This window comes from Lipophrys pholis (genome assembly GCF_963383615.2).
Source record: "Lipophrys pholis genome assembly, chromosome: 10".
In the NCBI taxonomy this organism is placed as follows: Eukaryota; Metazoa; Chordata; class Actinopteri; order Blenniiformes; family Blenniidae; genus Lipophrys; species Lipophrys pholis.
This window is the reverse complement of record NC_137640.1, coordinates 14,983,475-15,004,361: the sequence shown is the minus strand read 5'-3', so window position 1 is coordinate 15,004,361 and position 20,887 is coordinate 14,983,475. Positions and strand designations below refer to the sequence as shown.

Below are 20,887 nucleotides of genomic sequence, written 5' to 3'. Positions count from 1 at the left end.
GTCTCCCTTGGATTATAAAAGTAGTCTGAATCTGATTTGCTTTCCTGATCTGCACAGTGTTGCATTAATGAGCATTTTGTAAATGGCAAAATCAAATAGGACATTAAGATGGTTTCATTGGGTTTGTTAAGAATTTTGGCTGGCAGGCATTTTAAATGTTCAAGGATTACATTCAGTTCTGTAATTAGTTCCAATAAAACTACTCTCTCTTGAATATGTAAATTAGAATAGCAAAGGCATCAAATGTGGCAGGAAATATTCTTGCTGGTTTTTGTTGTGCAATTGTTTCAAAGGTGTGCTATGCTCAAAGAAAAAACAACTCTGAAGACAGAGAAAGTCTTCTTGAAATGGGCCAAGTTAGCAATAAAGCAAAAGCAAGCAAAGTAAAGTCCTCCTGCCCTTATGTGATGAATTATGATGAAAAAATGAACTTCACTTACCTTGCTCTTCTTTCTGTGTTTTTTCCATCTGTACTGTATCGCTCTCAGGGAAGAGGACAAGAACATCTTTGACTACTGCAGAGAAAATAACATCGACCACATCAGCAAGGCCATCGTCTCCCAGAAAGTGGATGTCAATACTAAAGATGAAGAGGTACCTACAAAGCAGTGCCAAGAGTTATTTGAAGTGAAGCTGTATCGGTCACATGTTTGCTATTATTAAGTTTGCTTGAACAGGTAATCTCCATGGCAGCTTTGTATTTTATATACATAATGTTACTCCTGAAGAGGTTTTTTAACCATCCGCTGAATATCTGACAGCTGCATGACTTCCTGCTTCATGCTGACCCCCTGTGTGGAAGATCAGGTTGACATAATCAGAGATAAGTCAAGAAAAAAACATGTCACGGAGGAATATATATCATGCTTCTCTTTTTACAGTTGTTACATAATGTTTTCAGTGAGCTGCAGCCACACACATGGGAACCAGGGCTCAGGCTGAAATGCGTAAATTGTGTGAACAGTTATTACCATCGCGGGGTGTTTTCTGGATTGACCCTGGAATCCATTGATCTATCCCTGATTCATTATCATCCAAGCCAAATGGCCCGCTCCCTGGATCTCTTTCATCGCAGCCATTCTTCAGATAAACAGGCAGTCGGCTGGTGAGTTCACAGTCAAAGGCCAGATGGCTGAGGGACCTCAGTGCACAAAGCGTAGTCTGCCACAGTCATTGTTGGCGTCTTCACAGCTGTAGTTCATCTGGCTCCACAGCAGAGGGCAGTGGTGAAGTGCCACATGAATAAGTAGCCTGATCTCTTTTTGCAGCTTAGAAACAGAGAAATTGGCAAAAAGATACTGACACTCTGCCCCAGAACCCAGTCTTTGGGTTTGTGATCCATCTTCCACCAGCATCTCATAAATCAGGTAGTTATCAAAAAGACGAAAAGTTCAATAGAGTAAAGCGAGTATATTATGACATCACATCAGAAAATGCTGAGAACGCTCATGATCATTCATGTAAATTAATCTCTCCCTTGATTAGACTGATATATTTTGAAGTTATTCTTTTTAGGGAAGTCGTACAAAACAATCAATCATCAGAAGCATATTACATACCAAAACTGTTATATGTTTCTTTTCATGCACAACGTTTGAAACAAACCATATGTTCCTTTGTATGGTGAAAAAATGGTAGCAAACACAAATAATCTGTCCTTTCACTTTAGTTTAATTTTTATTTCATTTATGTTACTCCAATTATATTTTATCTCTTTCATGAAAAATTAAAATACAGAAAAATCCCACATGAGCAAAAAGTGGAAAGAAAATCTAATTTACCAGAAGGTAGCCTGCAACAGATCCAGAGTCAGAGATAGGATAGGCAGAAACAGGACAACTTGACATCTTCTATTCACTTCATCCATGTTTGTTGCATTTGAAAACCACTAATTTCACTGTCAGATCATTTTCAATCTGATGCACATATGATAATTAGGCTGTGGGGGAGATTTCTTGACAGTATTGTCAATTGTTTTAATATTTGAAAAATTATTCATTGTTATTATTAATTGTTGGTATTTAAAGATTAATGCCTCTCTTGGTTATTCAAAGATATAGGTCATATCTGCAGGACATGATTACTTGTAGTTCAGCAATTCCAATTTCCAATTTCAGTTTTTTTTGTTTTTTTTTAACTATTGTGCTCAAGTTCTAAAGTGCAAAAACTCACGTGAGTATATTGTAGCTGAGCGAGAGGAAGAGGATGAGGTTCAGTAAGGACAAATTAGAAGGTTGCCACAAGTGTGCATACACCATGTGTATTAAAACTTGCTGGGTTCATGTTTAGGTTCATTTTGTGTGAATGTGTGGCCAGTTTGACTTCTGTAGTACTTCAGTCATTCCTGAAACAACCCCAAATTATTGAGTTTGTGCAGGGGCCCATGGTAACTTGCAAATTCTGGTCGTCAGTGAAGTGGGGCAGCAGTCAACAGCAGTACATCTGGATGAAGGAGAGGGATGAGGAACAACTTACTGGTATTGTGGCCTGGCGTCGAGGCATCCATTTGATTAAGCAGCCACTGTGGTCAGCTTGATTTAAGCAACAATATTGCAGTTTTTGAACCTAAAGAAAGGTTCTTGTCAATTGGTCCATGCGTGCATGTGGGTGGCAATAAATAAATATAGAATAGGCTTAGTTTCCTTTGTGTCATATGGATTATGTCTAACTGAATGTGCAATTATCCTGCAGACTGCAGTTTGTGCCTCAACCTCTTGCTTGTCTTCCTTCTCTTTGCATGAACACATACATACTACTGCAAAAGTTTATGAAAAACGTAAAATGTTCATGCTAGTGATATTATATCATGAAAGTAGGGCATTTAAGTAGAAGCATGCACTGGAGATTTCCTCATTTCAAACTCTTCGATGAAACAAAAGCCAACAATAGTGGTGGATTTAACACAATAAAAAAATTCAATGTCTCAATATATCTTGTCATGTGCCCTTGAGCATGAATTATACATGCCAGCCACAAGTCGACTTATTGTCTGCTGAGCATAGCATCCCACTCTTTTTGAAGGGCGGCCCTCAAAAAGTTATGGGGTACAGCGTTAAGAGCGTCTCCACGGCGACCCAGCTGATCCCAGAGGTTTTCTCTCTGATTCAGGTCTGGAGAAGGTACAGGACACTCCATGTGAGGGTCCCCAGTCTCCAGCAGCTGGACTCTAATGATGCAACCTCCGTGAGCTGGAGCATTGTCGTCCATGAAGAGGAAATTAGGCCCGTGTTGTTCATGCAGGGGCACAATATCTGGACTAATGATGTTATCTGCAGAGTATGGACTTGTCACTGTACCTTTCACAAAGTGTACGGCAGTTTTCTATTGACTAGACACTCCTGCCAACACTAACTGTAACACCACCACCAAACGCTCATCCGGTGACAACGGTGGCTGATGCATAGCGCCCTCCTTGACATCTTCAACATCGCTGGTGGCCATCATTTCTGCTGAACATGAACCGCGCACCGCTGCACTCCAGGCCTACCAGCATTATCTTTAACATTGAAAAAATAAAATGCATGCAGCAATTTCCTTTTAAAACATTACTTGAGTCATAACATTTTTGTGTATACCATTTACAATGCAGTGTACTTGTGTGCTTATGTTGGCAGGGTCGTGCTCTTCTACACTGGGCCTGTGACAGAGGACACAAAGAGCTGGTGTCTATGTTACTGGAACACAAAGCAGACATCGACAGTCAAGTGAGAACCCTTTTACTTTTTCTGTCTTTTATCAGGGGATTCTGCAAGACTGACGCTTAATTGGTTCATTTAAAAAAAAATCTGTGGTTGTTCCTTGTTGTTTACTCAAAACTCAATAAAACTTTATTTGCAGGTATGATAGCTGGTGTTGGTGAACAAACATAAATCATCTTTTATTATTTCACATATATCTGACATAGTAAGTTCTCATGTTACTCAAACTTAAAGCTTTAGGTTAATTTCTAATTCCCATTTGTCTTGTAGAAACTTTGTATTTTTTCTTAAAACTTTTCAACTTGCAGCAGATTTGGGCAACTGGTGTCACATGCCCCTTGGTCTGTTTATATACTGCAAGACCATTTCTGAAAGGAATGAATCTAATATCAATTGCAACAATTCCTTCAATATTGTGAAACTAAGTGCATGTTAAGATGGAAATGATCAAATTCACACATTCTGACTGAATACGCTGTATCTTTATTTAGTAGCTCCAATTCCCATTCACTATTCAAATTGATGGTTACACCTTGACCCTCTGGTAGAGTAGATAAAACTTCCCTCAATATGGCAAATTTGCCCATACTTCACATTTAGCATATGGGTAAGAAAATGTCTTATGTTACAATTTTTCTACAGATTAAGACATTTTTTGTTGGTGGAAAAAAAACTGTCCAGATTAACGGCAGGAGCAGGTTTTTGATGTACTTTTCTGGCTTCACATTCCTTTGTAGGTCACTACATGGTGGGTTTGTTGTTGATCAGTTAATATCAATCATCGTATTAGATGCAGTTTTGTGGTGAAAATGGGAGGATCCCTGGTTTTTCCCCCGACACAGCCCTGAACACATGCGCAGGTAAACTGAAGGGAAAACAAAGACACCTCAGGCATCCCTGTCACACTCCTGTTTTCTGGCTCCATCCCTCTGAGAAGGTCACCTTTAATTCACTTTGTGCCACAGACAAATCCCTCGGGGCTTTAGCAGACAGAGTTAGCTGGTAGCTAGCCGACTGTTTAGGCTCCCCAAGGTTTAGCAGCATCCAGGAGGCTTTAGCTTTGGTGGTAAGCTGGCTCAGCCGCACATTGGAGAAATTACTCCTCTTCCCTGAACAGGAGCACGACACAGTGGAGTTCATGGGGCTGCACACTGAGGTTTTAACTGTAAGGGCGAATCAATTGGAAGTAATCAGGCAAATTGTTTTATGTTGCACAACCCACATAATCAGGACATTTCACAAATGACTTTCTCTTTTGTGGTCATGCGTGGCCCCTTTTGTTTTGAACACTCACTGGGAGGGGGCGGATTTGTGTGGAGTGAGAGCTTTAGCAGTAGGATAACTACAAAACACTTCACTTATGATTTAGAGCCATATCAAGATAATGACAGCAGGAGAGATGGATGTATAGTTTGAGGCTTTTGTCCTTTTCCACCCCCTTGAGATTTGGTACATTTAAAGTCATATTTCTATCATTAAAGCATGAATTAAAATCTCTAACTCCCAACAGTTTTCAGCACTCAACGCAGGAAGCATAAGTCTTTTCCCAGAAGGTGATGACTGAATTCAAGCACACTTGAAGGATACTTTAGGCTCGTCACACTTGATTCTGTTTTCTTACATTTTTGTGTGGCAATGCAAACAAAAACAGGATAATAGCAATCATTATATAATACTGTTGAAGTTTCAAATGTGCCTTACGGAGAAATAATCTAGATGAAAAACATCACTGTTCAAAGACAGGATTTTTTTTATCTAATAAAAGTGCAAACAAAAGCTGAATTCGTGTATTCAGGTTGGCAGGACCATCCACCTGCCTGCCTTTCAGGTGTCAGAGGAAGCAGACCACAGAGGAGACTGAATATTAAATTAATTAAATCTCTGCTTCAGAGTTACTGGTTTCAGATTTATGATGTGGCAACGAGGTGGCTCAGAGAAAAATATAGACGGCTAAATCATACCAATCTGTCAAAATGCCAAATTATCTCACACTGTAAAGCTTATAGAACAATACGTTTCTCATTATAATATCAAAATGAGTTGGAACACATTTTTGGTGTGCTTTTCTCTTCTTTTGCTTCAGCGTTGGAGAATGAAGGAGATAAAAGCAAAGACAGGGAGGAGCGAATATATTTCCTATATACTAGACAAAGATAAATGGGATGGCCATTTTTGAAAATGCCCCTTTGGTGGGAAACAGAGTATGAGAGGCTGCATGTCTGTTCATGAGAAGAACGGAGGAATGTTTGGGTTGTTTGCAGGCTATTAAGAGCAACCAGTAATCTGTCCTGACCTCTACCAACTGCCGAGCAACCAGTAAATAAAGATCAAACATGATTTATGCTTAATTTGTTGATTAAAAAGGGGAGGGGGACTTGAGAGTTAAAACAAAAAGTATTATTATTTGCTTGGCAGAGGAGGAAAATCATTGGAAATTAATCAACTGATTGTTTTAGTGAATTGTTCCCAAACCCTGGTAACCTGCATTAAGGGCTTGTTTGATCGTTAATCCAGGATCAAGGCAGAGGGAACGACAATAGGTAGCTGTGTGTGTTTGAATCCACAGATCACAGATCTGCCACCTGCCAACTGTAGATCAGGCCTAGTGCTGGTACAATACGTTAAACCCTCCTCCTCCTCCTCCTCCTCACCATATCAGTGCTCCCTCAGCTGATACATTCAGAGAAAGTGGGGCAAACGGGACCAACTCTGGGAAAGATGACGGTTTATCAGTTTAACAATGGAAATCGTGGCATAAAGCTGGACTAATATTCTTTGTAAAAGAATGTAAAAAGAGAGATTTATTACAAATGAGCTTAAGTTGGGGATATTCCATTATATCAGGGCTCAAACGGAAATGCATATCTCCATAGTATATAAGTATAATATCCATAGTATAAGCTGGTTTTAAATGGTTAAAAGAATAAATTCAGTTTATTTATATATATATATATATATATATATATATATATATATATATATACACACACACACACACACACACACGTCTTTAATTTCATAAAGTATTTTATGCTGGGTAGATGGGGCTGCATTGTGGTTTAGTAAATGTATTTTACTTATGTAGCATTTTTCCACAGCTTGAACAGCCTCCAAAATACTTAACAATGTTAGTCACATTCACCAGCTCATACACACACTCACATACTGGATGCCATGCAAGGCGCTCAGTTAATTCACTGGAAGCAGTTTGAGATTCAGTGTCTTGCTCAAGTACACTGTGACATGTGGACAAGGAGTGATAGGTAATCAAACCTGCAACCTTCCGATTGTTTGTTCTGTGATGGAATTAACCTGTCCAGGATCCCTACTTAGGTCACTTGGGATCAGCACGAGAGCCTTCTACCCTAAGTTGGATAAAGTGCTGTAGAAGATGGATTAGCCTTTCTTATACAGCACCAACAACAACATGGTTACCTCGTAACATTTTACAGAGAAAAACACAACTATTCCACATGTTTCCACACATGAGCACATAAGCGCTCGTGGAAATGAAAACCTCTTTTTACCATTACAACAACAACGCTGCAGAACCAGACTCAGAGGTGGCTGCTTTCTGCTTTCCTGGGTAGTGAGGACAGAAAAGGATAGGAAAAGATCCGGAAAGCAACAAGCAAACAACCAAGTTGACTTCTGACTGTGAGGTTATCCACTTGTCGCAGACCTGATTGGAGCAGGAGGCTCAGAGAGAGAGAGAGAGAGAAAAGAGATGAGCGAATAGACTACAGAAGAGAGACCGAGTGAGTTACGTAATAGTTACACATGAATATAGAGTGAGAAAGTAGGGAAGCTCAGTGCAGGAGAAATCTTCTGGTGGTCTAAACCTATATCAGCTTAACTTCCTTAATTTCTCAGCGTTTCTCTGAGCCAGCATCAACCCCAGTTTAGTGACATTATACACGTGATTAAAAGCATTTCTGCAGACTTGCGGGAGTCAAAAGGAGAAGTCCTGGCGGCCAAAAATAACTCCCAGCTTCCTCACAGTGGTGCTGGAAGTTGAAATCAAGGTTTGGGAACAAATAACTTATGTTTCAGGAACACAAAATTACAGCACGTTCATGCTTGTAAGTCTTTAGAATAAGCTTCTTGTTTGACAAGCTGAGTGGCATCATCTGTATCTGCTGTAGTTTGTCCCTTAATGGTGCATTTCTGTACTTTTTATATGTTTCCACTCTCTGTTATGTTGTTTTTCAGACTTCAATATGTTCACAAGTTGCTGTGTAAATACATGTTGGAAAATGTGTTTTGATAATTATAAAAACTTATCAATTCAATACAATGCAATACAAAATAAAATTTCCCTAAATTCTGAATGAAAGAAAGAAGAATAAACTCATGTAATCTGACCCATTTATATCAATTAGTTCACAATAAACATTAAAAACAAACAGGAAAAACTAGAAAATGATGTCTCTAAAGAATGAAAAACAAGTTATTTAAACAATGGCATCGTAACCTTTCAATGGATTTTCCCCACTTAATACCAATACATGACTTAGTCGAAATGAAAATATTACACAGGCTCCAATGAGTTCAGCAAAACTGAACAGATTAATGTCTTGTTTTTTTTTCTCTTTTTTTAATTGATCGCTCAACACACCTCATTGAGTTTCAATACAGAATGTTGTACTGTGCAACCAAGATGGAAAATAAGTCTATGTGGCTTCACTACTTTCTATAATTCACTAAGTCTGATATGGTGGATGTCAGTGGACACAACAAATGACGATACTCACAATCTTTTTCTGAGGAATGTGCTTAGAATATACAGGTGTATCTTGAAAAATTTGTTGAAAGATTGCATTATCATCACTTATTCATCTAATATTTGTAGAACTTTGACCATTTAAATGACATTTTGGGAATAGTGAACTTTTCTATGATATATCATATTTTGAAGCATCTGTATATATTTATTCAGGGACATGAAATTAAATACTGGGGTTTGACAAGGCAATAAAACAGCAGTTAAAAACTAAGAAATAATCGAAATTATATTATTCAGTAGATCGCTTAGTCCTTTTACTTTTTTAAATCTATTAAAACACATTACATGCCAGTACAATATAAGCAATATCACTGTTTTACTGAAGTCCAACTTTTAAGCTGTCTTTCTACCTTTGAAGAAACTTTAACTATTATATCGTTTATTAACATTATGACTGTACAGAAATATATTAAATCAATCTCTGAACAAGTAAAGAATGTCAGTGACATCTCAGGTTCACATATCATTTAATCACCCTTTATATTTTCACAAGTGTTTCCTTGTCTTCAGGTTAATCTCAGTCAGGTGATGTCAATCCAAACCCCCCCACGGCTTCTTCTCACCTGAGGAGGATGAGGGGAAGCTGTGGATATATGCCTTCATAGAGAGGACATGTCCATTCACATTAAGAGGAGTTGAAAAGTTGGAGCCAGGAATGGTCCAGAGTAGAATTTCACGTCCGACTTGATTATTGACAGAGAAAGAAACAGAGCCGGGATTAAGTTGACAAAGAGGAAGGGCAGGTGAGATGCAGGTCGCCTGAACGCAGACACAATGCCAAGAAGGAAGGAAGCATTTATGTCCAATGTGAAAGGAGGTGACTGGGGGGGAAGGTATGCTTTGCTTGACTCATCCCTAGATTTTATTTTTGTCCCTCAGTCTGTCTCTCTTTCCCCTCTCCTCATCACTCTCCCCTCCCCCTTATGCTCCCGTTCTTCTTACGCGATCCCTCCCTGCCTCCGCCTCTACTTTGTATTAAAACAACATGATCCATGAGGCGGGGAGGGCGACTCGCAGCACCGCTAATTCTAATTAATCCAGTGTGGTAGCACGACCACGGCAGGCCCCAAGCACTCCCAGTCTATCAGATAGAAATTCATAACTTAATTGAGGTCAGAGCCTTGAGCCGGCAGAACAAAAGTCTCCAGCCAGGACCAGCAAGATCAATAGTAATAAATATCTGACTGGATGACCTACAATTGGTGGCTGGAGTGCACACAACAAGTCTCATGCGTGTAGCTGCACAAGGGTCCTGCATAGATATCTTAGGCTGCGTCGTGGAGTTCAGCCTTCTAACACTACAAACGTGATTCTTTTTGGAAGCTTTAAGCCCTTTCTGATGTATGAGCATATGAGTGTCTCTGTGGGGCCATTGATTTGATATTGTTGCCAGTGATGTGGGTGGAATTTCTTGACTTCTTTATATAATGAAGCCAAACAGTGAATTCATGAATGCGTATGAAATTGATCCATACCGTCAGTCTGACAACATTTTGAAAATCTTTTTGTAATTTTTTAATTTCTTGAATCGCATTATATGTTATCACTTTTTCATGTTGAATTGAACCTTGCCAACACTTTCCTGAGTGTGGCTTCCTCACCCACATTCAGGCAAATTTAGTTGAAATATTGTCCAATAATAAAAGAAAAGTCTCCTGGTTCCACAGTGGCACAGTGAACCCTGACTTATAATGATTTTCCTTCACGTCGTCGAGGCAGATGAACAAAATCTATTTCTCTGTGCTGTGAAGATGTATTGATATACGGTGTGCTTTTGTTATAAACCGCAGCATATTGGTTCTAATTTATAGGATTCTGATGCAATTATATTCTTATGAATATTTGTCTTAAGAATATTCACTCATGGTAATGGAGATTCAGACTGAAATAATCTAAAAGTGTTTGCTGTCTTCTTTGGAAGTTTTTGACCCAAAAAACCCAATTATGAAGTTTTTAAATTTTAGATTTTTTTTTGTAGAATTACCTTTAGGCTTTTTATATTAAGCCCTTTATGTTATACAAACTGTGACGTCATACTGATGTAAAGACATCTGGTTATGTGGTACCAATAACTGATAGCTATATCTCTTTTTTAAGTAAATCTGTGTACAATGGTAATATACATGTAAAAGTTTCCCAACACCCAGGATATCAACAAACTGCTTTGGTCAAGCAAGTTATATTTTATGCACAAGTTACAGCTGCAGCAGAAACAACAAAAACCTTCAAATATGTACAACCAAGAATAATTAAAAAAAGAAAAAAAAACTTTAAAGTTTGACAACAAAGTCAAACAAATACAAATACATCTATTAATGGCTTATAAAGATGCACACAACCACTGCTCTGTGAGAACAGCTGGAAATAGCTGAGTTGCTACTGCTACTAGCAAATTAGGTTTTTTGTTTGTTGTGACTAACAATGAATGTAACGTATGTTCGATTAATGCATATGGTGTCCTTTGAAAACTACGAAGTTATATGAATAACACAACTGCTTTCACCGGGGATCTAAAAGCTTGTCTTGTTTTCACAAAATAAAGAGTATGGAACAGCTTTCTGAATAAGTTAATGGTTAGTGCCAAAATCCCCGGTGCACAAATCAAGTTGCGTGTCAGAGAAAATATTTCACTTTCGGCAAACCGTACAAATTATAAGCATTAGAATCTGTTGATGCACTTTTTCACTAAAAAGCACAGTAAACTCGTATCAATATCAATCACATTTTATGTAGAAGTTGCAACAATCAGCAAAAATTGCAGCTTTTTAATGGATCATATGCAGCTCAGCCGTGAGCGACTACTTTGCTGTAAAGCTCAACGAGCTGTCGCGGCAAACAAAGCACACTGAATCCTCTCGTCTGTGTCCTCTAGTGAAGTGTCAACTACTCTGATCAAAGTGACACACACACACACGCGCGCGCGCACACACAGTGGCGGCTGATTGAAATTCTATAGTGGAGGCATTATTACACGTTTGTATCCCTCCCCTTTCCCAGCACAGCCTCCTATAACTAATGGCTCAGTCAGCCCAGTCATAACAAATATCCAGCAAGATTTGTCATAATTGTGCGTACGCGCGCGTGTGTGTGAGTGCGCATGTGTGGGTAAGTGTGCAACCTATCCTGCAGAATATATAGGGTCGTTAAGAAAGAAAAGGCCGCAAGGTGGGAAAGTAAGGAAAAGAAATTTATTGAGCGGAATAAAAATGAAGAACAAAATGGAATAGCGAAAGAAATAGAGCAAAGTAAACAAAGACGCAAGATGAACCAAGTAAGGTCAAACAAAATGACAATACTATGATACAACACTCATAAGAGTTTGAGACTTGATTTTTTTACCTTGTCATATATTTTATTTCCATGTACCTGGAGTCATTAGTCCATATACTTATGTAAATGCCGAAAGTCAGCACAGCTGCTATATGTCTATCGTATTTGCAATCTTACTGCAGTTTATTAACTTTTTTTTTTCTCTTTCAGCCTCTTTATTATGCATCAATACTGTTTTTTGTGGGGTGGTTCAGAATACATACTGTATGCTGTGATGCGCAATTGCCCAATCTTATTAAACTGGCAGACAATAGACTGCAAAATACATTTAAGTTGGATTGTCAACCTGCTTAGCAAAATTAGAAAACCTGGAAGTCCATTCAATGAAATGAGAATGGACCAAAGTGTAGACTTTAAACCTATAAAAACACTCAGCATTTTTGAAAAATAAGGTTTTACAAAGTTTTACAGGAACAAGAGTTCTGAAATATCTAAGGTCAAGAATTGTTAAGCTGTGTAATGCTGAAAGATTTTGTAATGCCAACTCAAAGACTATTTACCAGTCCACATTTGGATAAACTGTCCACAAACGGTGGACACAATTTAGGACTGTGGTTACTCACCCGAGAAGATGAATCCCAGCCAAGTTGGCTCGAAAAGCATGATGCAGGATGCTCAGTGCTGGGAAGAAAAAAAAAGAACCCAAAAGAAGAGTGATGGCTCCGGTCATAAAGAAGTGGTAAACGTTCCTGTTCTTGAGTCAAGCAAATGCAAAATATTGAGTAGACATGATGCCCATGGCACTCTAAAGCCACTGTTAACAAGAAGAAAAACAATCACTGGCACTCACTGACACTCCACAAGGCTCCAGAGTTTTGTGAACTGATGCAACTAAGATAGTTTTTTTTTTTTTTTTTTTTTTTTTTTAGAAGACAGCACTCCATATGGTGCGCCAAATGCACCATTAAAACGAAGCAAATAAAACGACATTATCCCAACAAGTAAAGAATAGTAGAAGACATATCATGGTTTGGAGCTGCGTCATGACTTGGCCAGTTTGCCTTCAAGAGTAAAATAATTATCAGGTTATCAGGACATCCAACACAATGATGAGTGTCCGCCCGTTCAAGTTCATTAGAGGTTTTTGTGGCACACCTCAACAATGACTTTAAACATCAAAGCAAATATACACAAGAATTGCTTCAACAAACGGACAATCTCCCTTTTGGAGTTGAGGCCTGAATCCAATGGGACAACTGGAGGAAAACCATTCAAGTCAAGGTGGATGGATGGGTGGGTGGATGGGTGGAGGCCTAATGGCTCTGTCAATGCCTCAACACTACAGTGGTAGTGTGACACTGGAAGAGGCAAGTGTTGCTTTTAGTATTTTATGATGTTTGTCATTTTATTCAGGAATATTAGAACAAATAGATTTTTTTACAAACAAGAATCAATACAAGCCTCCCTAAAGGATAATACACACAGACGCATAAAAGCACTGTTGCCACCTCACGGAGCATTTGACATTTTATAAGTCACACTGTAAGCTGCTCTTATAGGATTCATATTTAGTGCTTGCTGCACATTAGCTTGACTCGATGAAATGGAAGCTGTTGCCATGCTGTGTTAAAAGGCCCTATCAGACATAGATACAGTTATGAATCCATAATATGAGCACTCAGAAAAGAGCCAGCGACTTGACAGTAATAGTGTAGCCTAAAGAGCCATTCCAGCAGGTAACAGTCCTCTTTGCCATCATCAGCTGTTGTTTCTTTCTTATTGGCCACTCACTGGGCCTTGCCTACACTCAACTATTTGATTTCCATCGTTCTTAACCGTCCACATAAATTGTCAGGAGCATTAAAGCTGTCCTCGACTGTTTCAGACAGAGAGGGAGAAGGGGGAGGAGAGGAGAGTGAGAGAGTGTGAGCTGGATACAGACAGTGAGGGGAGGGAACGGGGGTGAGGAGAGAGAATAAACAAAGTAAGTGTTTTGCCTTCCATCAGTCTCCTGCAGTACTCAGCTTTATGAGTCCCATACTCCAAATGCCTCAGCCAGAGCCCCCACTTCCCAGCCATTGATTTTCATATTACACTCTTTTATGTATTTATTTATTTCATATATTTCTTTTTAAACATCATCGATGAGCCGCAGGAGGACAGACGAGACCTCTGGCGATGTTAATTCTCAGCCTTAACCCTATCCTCTTCCTCTGATGGCTTTAATGGAGGCTAAGGTGTCCCACGGGAACAAGCAAGCTCAGCAACATTAGGCAGGGATGTACAAGAACAAAACCGGGTGAGAGATACACATTTAAAGAACAGATCAGCTTTTCAGAAAGAATCAAAATGATTCAACTTCTAAAATAAAACGCAAAATGTGTTTAGACACTTGTTACTCCTTATGAAATGACAGCAGGGGTGTTTGAGAGGGTGGAATTAGTCCTACAGTGACATGTCACACATTCAGCATCCCCCAACAATAGATATGCACCAGCCCAAGCTTTTTTTCCGGGGTCGTCCTCCTAAACTGTGATTTTGCAGATTCCAGCCATGAGTGTGAGAGGGAAGGGGGACACCGAGGCACCTGAAGGACACACCGAGGAGGTGTGAAGGGCAGGGAGTTTGGTATCAGGCTAATTTGACCGTGGGTGGCAGTGCTCACACGCTGAGTGGCAAGGTTACCTCTCCATGCTAGGAAAGGAGACCCAGATTCAATTAGGGCTGGCCTCGGTCTGCAGATCCTTTTAAAAGGGGGCCTTCCCAACACAACACGCGAGGATAAACACTCCCAGAATCATATATCGCACACAAAGGGCAAACTCATATGCAAGCACATGACCATCTCAAGTCTCATACACATACAAAGATTACATATGGAGCTTTGGCTCTGTGCAGCCAACATTTTCAGTGGTGGTTTTGCAAGTATGACTTCCATTCATCCATTTGTACTGTATTGTAAGATTTTGCAAACCACTCTATTATGTCTTGCATTAGATCTAAAGCCTTTGAGAGTGTTGCCAATAATTTGTGTTGATTATGACCGTCTTCATAATGGGATGATTCAAATGATGTGAATGGAGATTTACACACTTGTTTGAGCAATGCAATCATGACCGTGATGATTCTATGTTGTGTTGGAGGCTGATTATATCATTGATGCAGGAATCTGAAGGTTTTTTGTTTCATATGAGGGATGTCGATTTCAAGGTGGGATATCAGCTGTCGTGCCAAACAAACAGATACTGAGGAACAACTATACATTTTGCCAGAAATGTTATGGTGTATCCTACCTTCACCCATGATCATGTGTGTTCCAGTACCAAGTGGAATTATATGGTGTTGAAAACGAATGGAAGTTGTATTAAAAAAAAAAAAAAAAAACTTGTTGGCTTACTAAAGGAAAGTCGTCAAAGGAAGGCTTTTGAAATGCGCAGTGTCTCAGATGAGGAAATTAGTCTTGAGGTCAAAATGTTCCCCGCAGAGATTCTAACCTCTTAAATTTTCCTTGATGCATGACGGGCATCTTGTCTGGCAGTTTTACCACTACTGGTTGAACGAGATTGTGTGTGAGAGTAGTATAACTTTGTCTCTGAAATAAAGTATAGGGTTTGTTTGTTTTTTCTGATAGCTGAGTAAAAATGATATATTTACCACCTGGAAAACTAGGATGCAGCACACAACAACTGAGCTGCCGTTCTTCTTGGAGAGAGTGCAGTACCAGAGTAAATGTGATTTTTAGTACTTGAGGGTGGTGTGTGGTGGCTTATGTTTCTGGTGCCAAAGTACCTGCTCTGGTTACAGATGCAACTCACTGAAAAAGGATCATCGTCTCCATCTGGCTCAGATCTGTGTTCTTCTTTCTGATTAATAGCACCTGCTCATCATAATGCTGTCTGCTGGAATCTGCATACCAATGATCCCAGTCGCCTATCGATTCACCCGTCATACCCCCCCCCCCCCCCCCCCCCCCCACACACACACACACACACACACTTACCCTGTCTGTGTGTCCCCCTCCCCCGTCCACTGTCATTATAAAAGTCAGCAGCTGCTGCATGCATTGGTCATAAATCATAATTGCTTGTTCATTTTTCTCCACTTGTTTAATGTTGCTGTCAGAGAGAGTCGGGGCAGAAAGAGAGGAGGCGGAGAAAGAGAGATAGAGAGAGGGAGAGAGAGACCCAAAGAAAGTTTACTGAGACGAAAAATGAGATAAGAACAGAGAGCTGAAGGAGAGGCTGCAACTGAAGTGTTCACAGCTTTTTCAGAAAGGCTTTTAGTGGCCATTTGAGGAACTGCATTTGAGAAAGCGCTGCACCGTTTCAGAATGCGGTTTCACATTAGAAACAGGGTTATTCACTACAAAAGTATCTTGAAACTCGAGCTCTTCTCTGAGCAAAGGATTGAAACTCTCCTTTTGATTTGATTTATCAAATAGAGCTGATGACAGACATTCTGACCAAGGTCTAGTTTATATATAATAATAATACAAATCTCCTAAAATGTCTGTAATAATAATGACGATTTTCCTTCACATAGCACATCTTAGGTACTATTTTACTTTACTTAAGTCACTGTGCAGAGGTAATATTTCTGTTTATTCTAAAATATTACCACCTTCAATAATTGACTAAATCTTTGAACCTAAGACTGAAAAAATAGTGCCCCGGCTAGCTCAGTTGGTAGAGCATGAGACTCGCAATCTCAAGGTAGTGGGTTCATGTCCCACGCCGGGCACCACCTTCCCGTGGGCTCACCACCTGCAGGAAAGGTTCTTAATTGGTGCAATGTGATCTGGGTGACAGTGCTCAGACTACCACCCCCTGGAAACAGATAAGCAGGAGGAGATGGATGGATGGACTAAAAAAATATATATGAAAGAATAATATAACCAGGATTAGTTTGGATAGGCATACTATGAATACACAAAAAAAATTCACAATCAGATTTGTGCTTTTAAATACTGCTGCAGTCTTCATAGGTTGTGGTAGAATTAACCTCAAAGAACAATCAACTTGCAGTTCAATACAGTTCAAGAGATTGAGCCTGTGTTTTACACAAATAAAAACGCATTTTTTTAATCATTAATGCTGTGAAGTTTCCATCTCATCTACATGCCTCCCTTCATCCTCGTGTGCAGTGCGACGCAGATTAGTGTTCAGAAATTTAAAATCACAAAAACTGAAAATTTGCTTTCTGGGAATAAGAAAACATGTTTGACTTGATCTTCAGGTGCTTTTGTGTATATTAACCGAGTAAGAGACCAAATATTTATTTATATTCTGCCTGGAAAAATACTTTTTAATACTTGATATGTGATAGACCTGAGTACACAAAAATGTAAGCATGTGATTCTTTGCCTTTGCTTTGGTCTTACTTTTGACAAATTTCAAGCAAGTTCGAATATCATATTATTTTAGATTTTCTTTTAGGAAGGAAGACCGCATACCATGTCTCACTTTACATCCCTGATTCACTCTGTTTCTCTTTCATCCATCTTGGTTCACATCATTTGTTTGGTAGAAATGATAGATCGGCATAACTTAAATTCAGCAAAACTGCAATTGTACCAAGAGATCAATCCCTCTCTACGCTGCTCCTAAGCATATTGCTCCAAACCATTAGAATGATACACTACACTGTGCTGGATCTCTGCTGCCCGTATTGTGCAAGCAGCTGCTTTATTGAGCACTCTGCTGACATCCAGCCGGGCATTTCTGCATCGCAAGGGGAAACTTTGGATGACATGTAAAAGCAGAGGTTTTGTACGACATGCCTCCGTAATGGGATGGGAACAGGGGTGCACCAGAGAGGAGGGAGTGTGGGTCGGGGGGGGCACTAACTGCAGGTATTGGGGGTGGGGGCAGGTGGGGTGGAAGTGTCTTTTTGCAGGCTGCTTCCAAAGCAAATGGAAGACAATCCAATTTCCTGTGATTCCATCAAGCCTCCGTCCTGGATCCAGGGGCATTAGGGAACGCTGAGAGGACAGGCCGCTGACCCCTCACATGAACATGCAAGACGCATGTACGCTGCACACGTGCACCGGTGTGGCTAGTGCACTATAGCGCCACTGAAAGCTATACATGCACACTTTATATTGTTCTTTTTTTCTTTAACTCTTGCTGTACAAAAACCAGATTGAGCCTTTAAACGCTAGATTGTCCTTGTGCACTGTCTGCCACACATTCTTGCTTTTGTGTGTGTGCGTGTGTGCTCGTTAAACAACGAACTGCAGATTAGTGCTTGCTACAGATTAGGGCTTAAACCCCTTACACTTTAATTATAACTGTATGTATTTATGTGCACAGAGGTCTTTCACTTGGCTCTGCCTGTAAACATCTGTCACTGTGTGTGTGTGTGTGTGTGTGTGTGTGTGTGTGTGTGTGTGTGTGTGTGTGTGTGTGTGTGTGTGTGTGTGTGTGTGTGTGTGTGTGTGTGTGTGTGTGTGTGTGTGTGTGTGTGTGTGTGTGTGTGTGTGTGTGTGCTTCTTACTACATATTTCCAAGAAATACTCCCTTTGAGGGATTGTCTAAATGTGGAACAGTTCTGCCGACTCCTCTCTTAACTTTAAATCATTGTGAAAGACACTTGTGATGTCTGCAGTACATCACAGGTTGGGATTTGACTCCGAGACAGACAGCATTGTTGTCTTGGGTTAACCATGGTGCGCTTTCCACGCTAGTGGCGATTTGCATCTGTGCTCTTGTGATCCACCCAGAGGGAATAGAAAGCTCTAATCCAATCAGCAGGTCCCTGAAGTGCTGCCCCTGAGAGACACGGAGAAACACAACAATAGGATCACTCTGCACCAGGCCCAGCCAGAGAAGGAAAGGAAATTGTGGTAGTGGGGGGTTAGAGGAAGAAAGCTGAAGAAGAGGCCGGATGACTGGGAGTGAGGACGATAGATGTAAGGATGAATGGAGAAGACTGAATAGCGTAAAGAAGAGAAAAGCCAGTTTGTGATGGACAAAAAAAAAGACTTGATAAGGTATAGAGGAAGGACACTTGAAATTACCAAAACAAAACGGTGCACATGAGGATCTGCCGTTCAAAGAGCAGAGGTAGAAAGACTAATGAATAATTTTACCAAAAGAGTTTTACTAATTTGGAAGGACTTTCTCTGCGGTGACATTTTACAGAAAAGGAGCAAATATCACTGCACCTCCTGGCTTTTTAATCTGTCTTTGAGAATTTGCACCCATTGTTCTTGGCTGCTCTTGTTCCTCGACCAGAGGCAACAGTTTGACCATTTATCATCATTATGAGGTGCAAAGGCAGGCTAGAGCGGTGATTAAGAACTGAATCTCCTGTTGATGATGCCTGTCATATATTGTGTCTGATCGCACACACGCACACACACACACACACACACACACACACACACACACACACACACACACACACACACACACACACACACACAGGCCTGTCCACATCCCCAGTATAACATTTCTTGCAAGAATTATATCTCTGCCATTGAACTATTGACCTCAAGTATCATCTTTACTCTTCAAAGCACACACACACACACACACACACACGAACACACGAACAGGCACACGAACACACACGAATAAGGCCGCCCATGTCTCTTCTTTCCATGTTCCTGAGGCTTTATCTTGAGGTCATATGTATTATTCATCAGACTGGAAGTGTTAGAAATGCAAAGTACTTTTCAAGAAATACCAAATGATGATGCTGTTTGTGCATCTGAGGCAATTTGTTCAGTCTACACAGTCTATCATATGTAGACATGAGTGAGAAACACTGCTGCCCTGCGGGTCATCAGCTCATTGCCACAAACATAGGCATTGAAAATACAAGTTACAGCAACAAGTGAATTAATCCACATTTGAAAGACGAACATGTCACTGTTGCTTGAGTACATTTACATGGTAGGTAAAAGAAACAATTGATTACTAAAGCTAAATTTGAGGTCATTGAACTGACATGAATAGAAAATGTCCAAGTCTAATCCACAGCAGTGTACCCTCGAAGACTAGTTTCTGCCCTTCAGAGTAATGAATAACCATGTCTATTTTCTGCAAAATGTTCTTTAACTTTCTTGAGAATACCGGTACAGATATTGAAGGTTAGAGGGATGACAACGTGGATTGGGTCTTTGTTTTTTTCTTCTTTTTTTTCCTTAAACACTGTAATCGGCACACAAACAACCTGTGTGGACAGGTCTTTTTACCAAAGCACACTCGGCTGCATAAACATGTAACATGAACCAGGATTTGTTCCTTGAGAGGCGGGTTCATGCCAACGCAAACTTGGTGCTGAATTGTTGGATTCATCTGCACGATGTGTTGGATGTTATGATGTTGCTTCATATTGCAGGTCACTTCACAAATCACTATCTCGGCCTCTTATAATCAACCTTTGCTACAATAAAAACATGCCAGCAAATGTTCTTCCAGAAGTACTTATTTTATTTTTTCATGTGAATCTTGAAAGTATACATTTTTCTCATGGTTAATTAAGTAATTCATATGTTCTTTTACTCTCAGTGGTGGTAATATGTAGGAAATATTCCTGCTGCGTTTATTTGAATTTGCACTCTTTGGAATATATTTCATTCCTTCACTTCCAGGTCTGTTGAAGTTAACGCTTGTTTTTGCCTTTTGTAGGATAATGAAGGACAGACAGCTCTACATTATGGTAAGAAGGCCTCTCATATGAATATCTGCAGTCCAAAGTGTTCTACTCTAACACACACTTTGTTTTCTTTCGATGCCATAAAGCTTTTTCTATCTATATTTTCAAATGACAAGCATCCCATTTTGAAACAAAGCTCCTCACATTTATCGTGCACCGACATCATTATGTTGTCTGCGTGCACACTCTCTCTTTATATACAGCAGCTCGTTTACTGTACACACCCACACTTTGCCCACATTTGTCTCAAATTTATCACCTTTCTCTCCTCTTCCTCCCACTCTCTCACCTTCATTCTTCATTTTTATTTTCTGCGGTTGTTGTTTTCCACAAAGTTTCTGCAGTTCTTTTCAATTTTTCCTTCTGGGTGCATGTGTATTTCAGGTGGGGGTTGGTATATGTATGTGTGCACGTGCCTGTCTGGTGTGTGTGCTTGTGTGTGGGTTATAATCGCTAGACCTCCCAGAGG

The 20,887-nt window shown here is 39.9% G+C and overlaps 1 protein-coding gene across 1 annotated transcript in view; it reads left to right on the top strand.

Moving 5' to 3' along the window:
* acbd6 (acyl-CoA binding domain containing 6) overlaps positions 1–20,887 on the top strand; it is a 32,388-nt gene that overhangs the window by 8,372 nt on the left and 3,129 nt on the right. The window contains exons 5-7 of the mRNA XM_080473132.1: positions 489–594; positions 3,615–3,704; positions 20,391–20,421. Of these exons, the coding sequence (XP_080329258.1) occupies positions 489–594; positions 3,615–3,704; positions 20,391–20,421 (227 nt within the window). The remainder of the gene's footprint in view (positions 1–488; positions 595–3,614; positions 3,705–20,390; positions 20,422–20,887) is intronic.